Below are 13,303 nucleotides of genomic sequence, written 5' to 3' on the forward strand. Positions count from 1 at the left end.
ATCAGTGATTGAAAATAGGTCCCATTCTGGGTAACGCATTATAGTGGGCTTGGCAATTCATAGTTCATGTTCATAAAGGCATGACTACAAGCTTAACTTGCCTGTTGATGCATTCAATTCAAGATTTGAAATTCAAGTAGCTCTGCCTGAAGAAAAAAATTGGGCAGCGTAAGATAACCAGTTGAACAATTCAAAATCATGGAGTTAATGCAGTAAACAATCGATGAAGGTGGTTCTGACTATATAGATATTGTTATTACAATATTTTCTTTAGAATTTGTCATTGAAATGGAAACAGACATGCTTTAAGTGTTGCACGGTGACAATTATTCAGGTAAAAAGAAAGAGAAAAAGATTATGACGCCTCGTCCATCAGTTGAGCGAGGATATTTGCCTTGCCTCAATGATGCACCCATTCATGACCATTTCTTCCAGCATGATACAGATAATCTTATTTCACAATATTTTCTTTAGAATTTGTCATTGAAATGGAAACAGACATGCTTCAAGTGTTGCATGGTAAGCAACAATTAAGGTAAAAAGAAAGAGAAACAGGTTATGACGCCTTGTCCATCAGTTGTATTGGAGCGAGGATATTTGCCTTGCTTGTCTCAATGATGCACCCATTCATGACCATTTCTTCCAGCATGAAATGTGCTTTCTCCAGATGGAACATAATGTCCAGCTCACACTGCAAATTTACACATTCAAGGAATTGAGAGAGAGAGAGAGAGAGAGAGAGAGAGAGAGGTTCTTATTTTTGTAATTTTCCAGATCTGAAGACTCACCACATTTCCAAAATGGCGATCCATGGTTTCAACTAAGAGGTGTATAAATTCTAGAATAGCAAGCTCATTCTGCAACATAACACAATGTAGGAGATAAGTTATTATGCAGAACAACATATATGAAGTCCGGAACACAAGAACAGTGAATTTGTTAAAAAAAATAGCACATTTTCCCAAAAAAACTCCTCATAAATTAGGAAAAAGGAGTAGAAAGGACACATCTAATGCACATGTCCTCAGACCAAATAGGGCTTCTTTTTTCTCATTCCACTTTGCCTAGGATTCAGCCCAGAAGACTCAAACTTCAAACAACCAAACTTTAACATCTTGCGATCGGAACTGATATCCAAACCCCAACAATAGAAACATACCATCTAACTTTCAACATATTCATTAAGTGCTACTTTTATCATGGCGATAAAAGATGTAATATACACCAGATACTCCACAAGCAATGGCTGAATAGAGTCCAAGCTTTAGAAGAAAAGTCATTTTTCGTATTGGTGAAACTTAGCGTCATGATTAAACTTTCCATAAACAAGCGTGCTTCTCTGAAATGGAGCAGATGCAAAACTTACTTCCTCATTGTCGACTCCAACCAAGAAAAACAGTGATGCATAGCGCCTGTACACGATTTTGTAGTTCCGATGCTCGACAAAGGAACACTGTTTCATAAGCCAAAAATATCGAGTCACATAACATGAATAACTGCCCAAGCACATAAAACAGTTGATTTATTTTTTTAAGAGACTTCCAAACCAACAGAAATCACAAGGATTTTAAAACCAACAGGGAAACAAATTGTTGGTTTGGATGAGAAATAAAAAATTACAATAAACAAGTCAACCAAAGGGATAAGCCACTATTTATATGTTAAATCAAGAACACAGTTAATGCCGTACAGAGAATGGGGAGCCGAATAAATCAAAACAGCCATTATATTTTGAGTATGCAATAGCTCAGTTTACTTTGAGTGATTCAAAAGAAAGGGAATCTGTGGCCCACACATTCAAATGTTACTAGTTAAACTCCACATGAACTTTCAATTTAAGTTACGTCACGATATTGCATCAACACAATGTTCAAGAATTAGGACCCTACATGGCGGAGAACATGATGAATAAAACTAAGAACTTCTCACAAGAGCCTTTGAATTGGACAGCAAGCCGTTAGATTATTAGCTAAAGCCATCAGCTAATGTTGCTTAGGGATTGTTCATAACTCCCGTGCATTTAACAGAGTCAAAATGGTTTAGCTGAAATCACATAACCCATTCTTGCATTTAAAATTCCACATGTCACAGATGGAAACACGAGACAATGACTAAGACACAAGAATGAAATACTTTTAGTGTCATAAATGACACATTGAATTGTACAGTTGCCAAATTTATCTGAGGTAGTTTTCCAATGATGCCTGCTCTCAATAAGATTCCTGAACTAGCAACAACTGAGACAGGAAAGCGGACCATTGCAAACAAATCCAAGCACTAGGGAAGGCTAGTAATCTTTAATGACTTGATGATTCAAAATTGTTCTCTTCAAAACAATTGACTTGTTGGCTGAATTCTTCCCGTGCGTATGAACTTCATGCGTAGACAGGAGGGTGTACCTGTCTAATGATGCTCTTGCACAAACATGTTTGCGAAGGTAATCTTGCATTAATAGTAGGCTTCCCAATTTGCTTTTTTTTGGCGAATATGCAAAGACAATTAAGTGATTAGCATTAGATTCTCAAGTATTCCCACGTGTTTGCTTTATTTTCTCTTTCAAGTGTTCCTATCAGATCCTCAAGCTGATTCTCATGAATCGTACCTACGTATTCGCTTTATTTCCTCTTTCCAGTGTTCTTATCAGATCCTGAAGCTGATTCTCGTGAATCACACCTACATATCATTGGGGTCTTCACTGACTAATAATATATCAAATAACTCGTGGGGCCCGGACTAGCTTGTGCAAATCCCTATACTAATCTGTGAAGCATCAACCCCACCATACACCAATGGAGGCCCAATTACAACCGGAGCTTTACAAATCTCCGTATGGAGGTTTTGTACCTGACCCAGACTATAATAATTGTGAGACTTATTATATTCTAATATGAACAGAATCTCTACCAATCGAAAATCCTACAAATCTGATTCTAGATTCGAATCGATCAAACCAAATGTGCGCCGAATTTCAAGCAAAATCCAGGAATTAGGTTTGACGCAGTAATTGAATTAGTCCATTTTGTATCAAATCTAACATTTGAGATCAATACAAGCAGAAAATTGAAGGCAAATGTCAATGAAGCAGTCTTCAAAGTTAACCTAATTTGAATGATCTACGACTAATTAAGTTGGGATCGCAAATCGGAGAGAGAGAGAGAGAGAGAGAGAGAGAGAGAGAGAGAGAGAGAGAGAGAGAGAGAGAGACCTGTTGTTCGTTGCGGGCGAGGCATTTACGAACGATTTCGCCCTCAAGAGCTCGTCTTTCCTCGATGGTTAAGTACTCGTAGTATTGGGCAAGTCGGGTTTGCCCTTGCTTGTTCACCATCAATATGAATCTGATCCCCATCTCTGAATGAATGAATGGGAGAGAGTCTCAGAGAGAGAGACTCTGTATTAGCGCTAGGGGCTAGTCCCGTTATTCTGTAGGTTTGCTCCGCACAATTGATCGAATTGTATTTACTGGTGTTAGGGAGCAAGAAGTGCTCCCCCATTCCCATTCTTGTATGTCTCGTCCTGATTATAATTTTTAATTGGTAATATTATTTATATATAATATAAATTTCGTTCGGTAGATTCTAATGAATTTTTTTAAATAATATTTTAAAAATAATCTATAAAATTATAGATTGTAAAATATAATCGATCGGATTGTTTGATAGATGAGCTCTTATGTTTTCAAAATAGGGGCAAAGTCCACTTTTACCATTGTAGTTATCACCATGTGTAAATACCCCATTGTAGTTTAAAATTGAGTACATAACCTACATGTGGTTTTGAAAATATGCGAAAAGACCCCATGCCGTTATGTTTTTCATCTATATTAACGGAGCCATGGAGGTGTATCTCGCACGCCTCTAGAATGTAATCTTAGTTGTTCATAATGCGTTAAATAAAGAATAGAATATCTCTGTAAAAAATCATCTCGATCAGGCATCAATAACTTAGTGATCTAATTTTTAGTAAATTCAAATTTTGAAATTTTAATTTCATAACAAAATCGATTCAACCATGCGTTTTTCATTTTTTCATTGACTTGAATTTTAGCATAGATATAGTACTCGTCAAAATTTACAATATCAATGTTTGGATTCAATTTTTGGTATAGGGAATGGTATGGTTAGATTTAAAAAAGAAGAAGAATCAAGGGACATGATAAGGGTATATCGGTCTTTTAATATTGTGTCCGAATGGAAAACATAACGGCATGGGGCCAATCCGCACATTTTTAAAATCATAGGTAGATTATGTGCTCAATTTTGAATAATTAGGAGAGTATCCGCACATAACGATAACCACAATGGGTCAAAATGGACTTTGCCCTTCAAAATAACCTACAAAATTATAAATTGCAAGATATAATCGATTCAAAAGTGACACGGACTCCCAAAAAGGACTAAAGAATTGGAATGGAGTGAGTAATTTTTTGTGAATTCCGTAATAACGGCTTGAATGGATTGCCTCTGACTGGACCGGAAAAGATTTAATTGAGATGCGCGTAAATTAGCCCGGACTGGGAGATTATATTGATCTTGTGGGAATGGGGACAGCGGGTGGTGTTTTGCCGTGAGTGGCACTCATCATAAAGTCGCGCTTCAGAGGCGCGAGGTTTGTTAAAGTGATGTCGGCCGGGTCTCAGGAGACCTCGCTTCTTCAAACAGCCGAGGTTTCTCTAGTAAAGCGTCGTTGGGCTTACACCAACGTGTGATTGGTCGATTGTGAACTCATGCTGGATTATTTTTATGATCGAAATATCCAAGTTGTAGAACTCATCAAAAAGATAAACCATGTCAATGATCAGTTAAACCGCATACCGTTTAGTACATGATCAAAGATGATTTGAGCGAATTTATTTTTAGAAGATTAGGTTTGATCACACTCTATCAAAACTGTAACACCCCTGACCTTCAAGCACCGCAACTCAAATCAATAAACAACAGATAACAAATGAAACACCAACACCCCACTTCCTTAAATTTTACAAAACAATTTCGTATCTGATAAGCTATTTCTCACTAATTAATCTTCTCTCCTATTCTCGTTTCTCTTCTTTTCCATTTCCTCTCATATTTTCCCTTTCTCTCCCCCAGGCTCTAGTTTTCCCCCCTGTACCCACCTTTCCTTCTGTATATTTATAATCCAAACCTGTCCAAAACAAATTAAATTCTCTCTGTCTTATGCTTCTTTTATTTTCTTCTTTTCAAGTAAGTCCAAGTCCCCAAAAGAGACAAAAGCCATATGCATGGACAACACACCATCTCTCTGTTATTAGCCCTCCACGGATTTCTCTCTTTTCCATTCTTGTTTCTTTCTCTTTCAGTAGATTACTTCACACTTGCACCTCAAATGTCTTCCACGTCCACAGTTCACACACAGCCACACACATATACAACTTATGGTATTAATTCATAACTAAACCCTTCAAAGAGATTACATTGAGGGCCCACATAAAAATAAAACTCACTTTCCATTTTTTTTTTTTTCACTTATTCTCTTTCTTAAGAACCGGCTCTCACAAAAACCATTTATTACACGAGTGAATATATTTGAGAAATGATTTTTAAACTCTCTTTTATCCATTGGTTGTCTTTAATGTGAAATTACTAAATTATTCTAATCTCTTGAGTCACTTTTTTGTATGGAGGCCAATTTGGCACTTCTAGGTGAATAAAGAAAAAAAAAGAAAGAAGAAGAGGAGGAGGAGTGTGGGGTGTTAAAATCATCTCTCATTTATTTTTGTGAATATATTTTTATGAACTTGATCCCTTATCTCTGAATGAGAGAGAGAGAGAGAGAGAGAGAGAGAGAGAGAGAGAGAGAGACGCTTGGAAAATTGTAGTCCAAGGAGAAAAAGATCTACCCTATGAGCTAAGGAATTAGAGTAACTCTTATTAAAGTGCTCATCCAAGACACCGCATTGAGTTAAAATCTTTTTTGGTACGTAAAGTGGGAGTGCATGTATGGTATTTTGTCACCTCAATCACCGTGGCATCAAATCCTCAATCACCGTGGCATCAAATCACATTGTGGGTGGAGTATGTTTGACTCCAATGAGAGGCTATGAGAAGTGAGAACTTGAACATAAGCCTTGTCTAACCAAGTCCAGATTTCCAATTTCTAAGCACTGAACCAACCCCTCATTAGTACATTTAGTTTCAAACAAAAAACAGGCCTAATTTTCAAATTTTCACCATAAACCAAACCATTGCGTGAATGTAGCACCCCAGTAATGAACAACAAACACCCTCGCATGCTGTGAGGACCACATTTTTCGTGGGCCTCAAAACATGTCAAGAGTTGTGATTTTATTCTGATGGCTGATAGGTTTGTCTGTAAACCATATATGAAAATAAAGGTACTCAATACAATTTCCTTTTAGTACTCCATCATCTAGCTATACAATACCTTATCTCTCATTACCAAGCTTTGGATTTCAGGTTGGCCTACAAAAATATAATCACGTGGAAAGCCTCATAAATTTATTTTCTCATACCATATTGCTAATTACAACCACCAAGTTTATCTCATCCTAATATAATATGGATGGATACGAGTAGCGATCTGTAGAGTACTAAAACGTTAACCGATAACTGCGTGCTCGCTCATCTCTTTGTTCACCATTAACTTGTCATCGGCAGAGTTGTCATCAGACGTCTGAGTCTGTGGAGTCTTTGGTGGCTCTTCTTCCTCCCTGCTATCTTCAATCACATCTTTAGCAGTTATAAAGCTCGGCTGGTTGGTCGATGATAGGAGCCTAGCCCACATCCTATCTGTTATCACCACATTGTTCTGTCCCTCATTTATCCGCTGCACACAAACATCAAGATTCAAGATTAGGAATTAAAGATGCTCCAAAATAACTACTATATTTCATCTGTTCATCGAATTGGAATGGAAATGTGATACCACCTCATATCTGCTTTTAAGTTTACCGGAGCCAAGGCCCAATGGAAATCATACCGGGTAAAAAGAAGGAAACAGTAAACATCAAGAATATTACTATGTTTCATGTGGAAGACATTTTAAGAATTGGAATTTTTTGGTATTGATTTTTGAACTTGTCAAAAGTTCTGTCAATATCAGGAGAAATGCAAATGACAAATCATGAAAATTAAGCAGAAACAAGCAGTTTTTTTAATGGCAAGGACTGACTCACATAGAAGGGTATATAACAATGTCTTCCATTGACAGGCCCCACTGTAAAGCCCGTGTACCCTGCCATCGCTCCATGAACAGCACTTTGTGCAAGAAGTGTGCAGTACACGTTGTCGGATGCATTGCTTGGAATAGCTCGGATCATGTATGTGGGATCTGGCAGTCATGAAAATTGCAGCATTCGGTAAGACAGTCATTTGAAAGTTTTATGCTACCAGGGAACTTAAAGTACCAACCTATATATTTGAGGTTGATGGCCATCTTCTTTTGTCTTGAGAAATGATCCTGAAAATTAAAACCAAGAATTTAACTACCAATATCTCACTTTGTTTGCATGCAGCCAAAAAAAGAAGTCACATGTAGCAAGTTCATGGATAGACCATGATCTGAATATTCCATGAACCAAATGAAGAAAAGGGAGTTTAGAAAACCACATTTCAATAGCTTTCACCCGTGAATAGCTGTTATTTTGGCTGCCTAACTCTCACAATAGCCATTTTTTAATCGTGCATGGACAATCTTAGTGCTTCCTAAGTAGAAGGACTCTATTGTATGATTTCAATCAAACCATTTTATGACCGAGTCAAAAGTTTCACCTTGTCAAAGGATGAACAGGAATCAAACTAAAACCTATGGTTGATCTAAACTTTAAGCTTTGTTGAATAGGTCAGCCAGCCTAGCTAGGTAAGTGGCTTTGTTGGAAAATTCTTGGGCTTGAATTTTCCAACAAAATGTGCATGGATCAACATTTGGAGAATACAATTCCACAAACTAGTTTGGAACAGGACACAAACCTTGATACTCTGAGATATCCAAAGCCCAACGTCTTGGAGAAGCTTGTTTCCTGAAGCATCTTGTTGATGACTAGAACGCAAGACCTCAGAAAGAAGCTCCTGTCCTGCACCTTCGGCTATGACAATAACCATGTGTCCGTTTTCCTTTAGTCTTTTCTCTATGTACTCAAAAAGTCCGCCTGCTCCTTCGAGATAAAAGGGCGACTCTGGAATCAAGCAACAGTCAACATCTCGGCTGGCTAGAGTAGCATACATTGCAATATAGCCTGTCACGCCAAAGTCAAATGTAAATAGTAGAACCAAGATAATTATTATGAATTGACAGAACAGGTCAGCTAAGATTTTCCTCTTCAATCCAAAGACCAAGAACAGAAGAAAATATTGGAAGAAATACATGATATCATAGATAACACCACCATATCATTCAGGCATGAAGCAATTTTAGATTCCCACCACGTAGCGTTCAAAGCCAATTATCGATTCAAGGGTTTTAAGAATAAGGCATGAAATTAAGCTACTTGAAGAAAAGGACTATACTGTAAACTTACCACTGTAGCGTCCCATTAACTTCACAAGGCCAATTCCATTTTCAATACTATCAGATTCAACGTGTGCTGCATTTATGGCACGTTGAGCCTCCTCAACAGCAGTATCAAAGCCAAAGGACTTGTCAATTACCTGTAGTACGGAAACAAAAGTTAAGCAAACAATTTGGGAACAGATTTGATATTCTGTATTAAGCAGCGGTTCAGCATAATCCATCATGTTCATGGCTGCATAAGAAGTACCGGAATGTCATTGTCAATCGTTTTAGGGATTCCAGCAACCGCAACTTTGAGACCGCGCCTTCTGATTTCCTGCATAACAGCGAATAAAATTTACGACAAGTAGCTCTACAGTTAACAACTACAACCATGAGACTTAAGACTCCCAAGAATGCAAAATTCAAGGACTAATTCATGTAAAACGCAATACATGAAAAGCGACTACAAATATACCTCATAGATCACTGATGCCCCTCTTTGGGTACCGTCTCCTCCAATAATGTAAACCTGATATATAACGAATCATACATTCATACAAGCAACGGGGTAGTCACTTAACTAATAGAAAAGTGCATTAACATAAACGTTGAACAATGAATAAGACACTTGAACCTGGAAAGAGCATGTCAATATCTTCTTACTTGATTTATACCCCGGTCCTGAATGCTGTCGACTATTTTTCCAGTATTGTGGCCACCTCGTGATGTCCCAAGCACCGTTCCACCACGTTTGTGGATGTCGTTTACAGTTTTGGGTGTTAAAGCGATTGTGTTTCGAGCATAGAAACCCCTGTATCCTCCCTGCGCATCCAACAACCTATTTCATTGGCGCTGCTCAAAACTATGCATTAGAAAGTAGAAACTGAGTGGTGCATCTCTTTGTATGATACAGAACGTACATGAACCTATCCTCAGTTTGAAATCCATAACATCCGACAATACACTAGAACACTACCATACCTTAGTTTGAGAAATCATTGTTCTCCAAACCAAGGAAAAGCATCAGAGGTTTTTCCTGTTGGAGTACAGCTCCAACAAAAATTGACATGGTTCTTTTTCTTTGACCCTAATTATTTATCTGTGCTTGTAAATTATAGTACCATCAAAAGGGAACACCTGAATAGTCCAAAAGGCATGTCCTTTTTGCAGAATAAGAACACTGGAATAGTCCCATGATTGTCCAGGGAATTGCTAGTTAATTAGTAGGCTAGGCATGTTTCTAGTTATGCTTGTGCAAAAAGGGCATGCAGTGTCATCGGTTGCTTAGCAGTTCCCTTGCCGCATGGATTCCCCACAAACTGTGCAGCTAAATAACAGGAATTGCAATTCCTAAGATGAAATTGTGTGTCAAGATGGAGAAAAGCTCCTCTGATTTTGCTTTTAGATTCAAGAAAAGTAACGCCAACATTTCTATTAATATCTCCATTCACTCAAGAGTAGATCATCAGAAGCCCAAAAAGAAGAGTATTATCTGAGAACAAACTACCTTTAGAGACATGGAATTGGAAATCTAAGTAACAAATCACTTACATCTATTCCCAGGACTTTCTTCACACCATACATATGGTGGAGGCCACATACTATTTCCCTAATCACTGTGTTGAGACCAGGACATAAGCCTCCACATGTGACAATGCAAGCATGGACTTCATCCGACTCAAAATACACCTGAAAAGAAATTGGCAAGAGTATGCGTCAATGTCGAGTGAGTGACACACCATTGCACATATTACACATAAGCCAGATAAAATAGGTACCTTTTGCCGGGGTCCAGCGCGTCGAAAATGTGTCCCTCTTGGACTATCCTTGTGGACGACAATCTACAAGTGAAGAAACCAGGAATTGAAAACCCATAATGAGATATAAACTGCAAACATCAATAAAGATTAAAGACCAGTGATGTCCTATACCCTGCTAGCTCAAACCATGAGAACGATGTGCCCTTGGAGGATGAACCTTAAAAATTCTTCTCTGTCGTGGTTGTGGAAATGCAGGCACCGACTTCTCTATTCGAATTTAGCCATCAAGAGAAGTTTTTCAGTACTGCCTCTCCAACTCTAGTGACAGTACCATAAAAGTGAAGGAAGGCCCTCATGAGGCACATTTGCTCTCATGCAGTGAACCACTATGAAATTACATGCGAATACTTCCATTTAATACTGCCACAATACAATAACTTTTTTCCTTGGTAAGTAAAAGAGAATGCAAGAATTCTTCCGATATAACAACAGAAAAGAAAACAAGACCAAAAAAAGAGAAAAGAGAATATTTGGAACTCATAACAAAATGTTCACCTTTTTTGCAACAGTGTCATCAACATTCACAAAATATTGCCTGTCAAAAACAAAAATAAAAATCGTGTCTATGGTTCAGCAACAGGCAGAAAAGGAATACAGAACAAAAATCACCAGCTACAAGTGGAAGATAGCCTTGGTCAACTTACTTAACAACTGAGTATGCTGGGTTGTCTTGCAATGGATTGGGAAAAGTCTGCCATCAAGAAACACAGGTGAAATTTAGGGATATGCTCTTTTTAAAAAATTCCTACCGCAATTCAACATCAACCGGAAGTATATAAATGGTAGAACTACAACTCATTTTTTCAGCCTCAAAAAACAAAATAAAACATTTTACCAATCGAAGACATAACATTTTATCACTCGAAGGCACAACATTTTACCACAGAGCAAACAGGGGGCACCCAATAACTAAAAATTGAATATTTTCTTCTCTCTCATGAGCCAAACAAGAGCACATGGTCTGTGTGTATTACAATCCAAAAACAGTGACAACTAACGATAAGTGCATTATAATACAAGTGTATATGTAGAATGTAATTAGAAATGTAAGCTTTGTGACAAAAGAAACAGGTTAGAAAATCCAAGAACGCCTTGGGAAGGCTCCTAGTCATCGAAATAAACAAATGACTGGAAAAGTTTACTTTTACTTTTTTTCTTTTACTACTTACTACAATTCTTAAACCTATTCGCTTATACAAAAAACCCCAGGTAAAAAATCAACTCACGGATTATGAAAAACAGAAGTGCAGAGATTTAAAGGAAATGAAACGCTTCAACTAAAGCAAATCCGATTCTGAACCCAATTCACAAGTCCGCCATAAAAAAATCAGTCAACCCTCTCCAGCAGAGTCGAGCTTAACCTCAAAATAGACAATTATCCAAACTGACACACACACATGGAGAGAGAGAGAGAGAGAGAGAGAGAGAGAGAGAGAGAGAGAGAGAGTACAGGAAGATCGGGAATGTAATCGATCAAATGAGGAACGTCTTCGAGAACGTAACCGGCCTCGCCGGTGACGATCTTCGGCTGAGAATTGCCCGGAAAACTCCCCATCGGCAATTGTACAGAACCGTTGTTTGAATTGGAACCAACCGATGAGTTGGGATTACCACAACGATCGAGCCCTCCACGAAACTTGAGAGCAGGGACCGGAGAAGAAGTATTACAAAGCGAGCCCATTCAAAAAATGACCACAAGCTTCAACTGATGATTGTCTTGTCCTAGTGGTAATTTGTACTCCTATACAAACATCCATCCTGCAGGAGGATAGGCGTATTTATTTATGGTATTAATAGGGGAGAGTGTTGACCAAGAAATACTCCTAGAAGACGAGAAAAGTAGCAGGGGTAATGAAAACGTTGAGCCTTGCCCAAGTTTTTCGGGCGACAGGGGCTGTTTTTGGTTGCCTGCAAAACGGGGGGCTGGGTTTTTCTGGAGGTTTCTTGACGCAGCTCACAAGAGTATGGGAGAAAGAAAAAGGAAAGAAGGGGGGAGCGAGTTTTCTACGATGAAAAGTTTATAGTATTTCTAGATTCCGAGAATATTATGTGTTGTCGTGAAAATTGTGGCCCATGCTGTCAAATTAATGGCCTCGGGATTGTATTAAAATTACAGCGTTGACATCGGCGCGCGCATGATCAGGTGACGACGGCCGGCATATTTGTGTGCCAAATGAAATGAGCATTGGGTCAGAAGGTTTGGGAGTTGCTATAGTGCGGCGGATTTGCGGTCCTTCTCGATATAAAAGGTTAGGATTTAATCCGAATTCTTATAAATTCGAGTCGTCCATCGTACACGTGTAGTGCAGGGATGCACTACAACACTTCCGGATCCGGGTTAGAAGTTGAGATTTGGACAGCTACGATCTCTACTCACCAAAGAATTTTTCAGTGCCAGGTGGGTACAATATGGTGCCCGCTCGGAACATCCGGGCCGTCTATTGCTGTTTTGGATAGCTCGAATTTGGAGAGAGAAAAGTGATGGGGTGAAAGGAGAGAAAGAGAGTTTCAATCTGTTCCGTCCAAAAATGCATTGGACGGCTCGGATGTGCCGAGTGGACACCACGTGAGATATACCCATCTGACACTGAAAAATACTACTCCCTCTGTCCCTTTATTACAGTCCAGTATTCCATTTTGGGCTGTCCCTTAATAAGTGTCCATTTTGTAAAGTTAGTGGGTAAAAGTTGGTGAATTGTCTATTTTGTCCCTAAAAGTAGATTCCATTTTGAAAAGTTAGTGAATAAAAGTGTAATGATGATGAGTAAGTAGGGAAAGTGGAGGAAAAAGTTGATGTAAAAGGTATAATGATGATGTCTTTTTAATAAGTTGGAGTTACGAAGCAGGACATTTAAAAAGGGACGGAGGGAGTATCTTCTAATCACCATTTAAATTTAGAATTTCTCTTATTTTTACCGACATTTTTTAGTTGTGACCAAAAAAAAAAAATAATACGCGACACCTTTGAATCCTGGAGCACTCTTCTTTCCATCACTCTTATTTCCTATCTTAAT

At 38.3% G+C, this 13,303-nt stretch overlaps 2 protein-coding genes across 2 annotated transcripts; both read right to left on the reverse strand.

Moving 5' to 3' along the window:
* Window positions 1-204: 204 nt before the first annotated feature.
* On the reverse strand, window positions 205-3,490 carry LOC131320105 (AP-4 complex subunit sigma). The gene is made up of 4 exons (XM_058350692.1): window positions 3,206-3,490; window positions 1,367-1,453; window positions 789-857; window positions 205-691 (listed from the first exon to the last, which is right to left on the reverse strand). The coding sequence occupies exons 1-4, from the start codon at window positions 3,344-3,346 to the stop codon at window positions 557-559; spliced, it is 432 nt and encodes a 143-aa protein (XP_058206675.1). The 5' UTR covers window positions 3,347-3,490; the 3' UTR covers window positions 205-556.
* Window positions 3,491-6,227: 2,737 nt separating this feature from the next.
* LOC131320108 (ATP-dependent 6-phosphofructokinase 3-like) lies at window positions 6,228-12,295 on the reverse strand. The gene is made up of 13 exons (XM_058350693.1): window positions 11,740-12,295; window positions 10,934-10,980; window positions 10,785-10,824; window positions 10,248-10,310; window positions 10,021-10,158; window positions 9,133-9,291; window positions 8,945-8,998; window positions 8,735-8,803; window positions 8,495-8,624; window positions 7,947-8,212; window positions 7,389-7,437; window positions 7,154-7,308; window positions 6,228-6,804 (listed from the first exon to the last, which is right to left on the reverse strand). The coding sequence occupies exons 1-13, from the start codon at window positions 11,968-11,970 to the stop codon at window positions 6,577-6,579; spliced, it is 1,629 nt and encodes a 542-aa protein (XP_058206676.1). The 5' UTR covers window positions 11,971-12,295; the 3' UTR covers window positions 6,228-6,576.
* Window positions 12,296-13,303: the final 1,008 nt, after the last annotated feature.

Source organism: Rhododendron vialii, chromosome 3a (assembly GCF_030253575.1).
Source record: "Rhododendron vialii isolate Sample 1 chromosome 3a, ASM3025357v1".
Taxonomy (NCBI): Eukaryota; Viridiplantae; Streptophyta; class Magnoliopsida; order Ericales; family Ericaceae; genus Rhododendron; species Rhododendron vialii.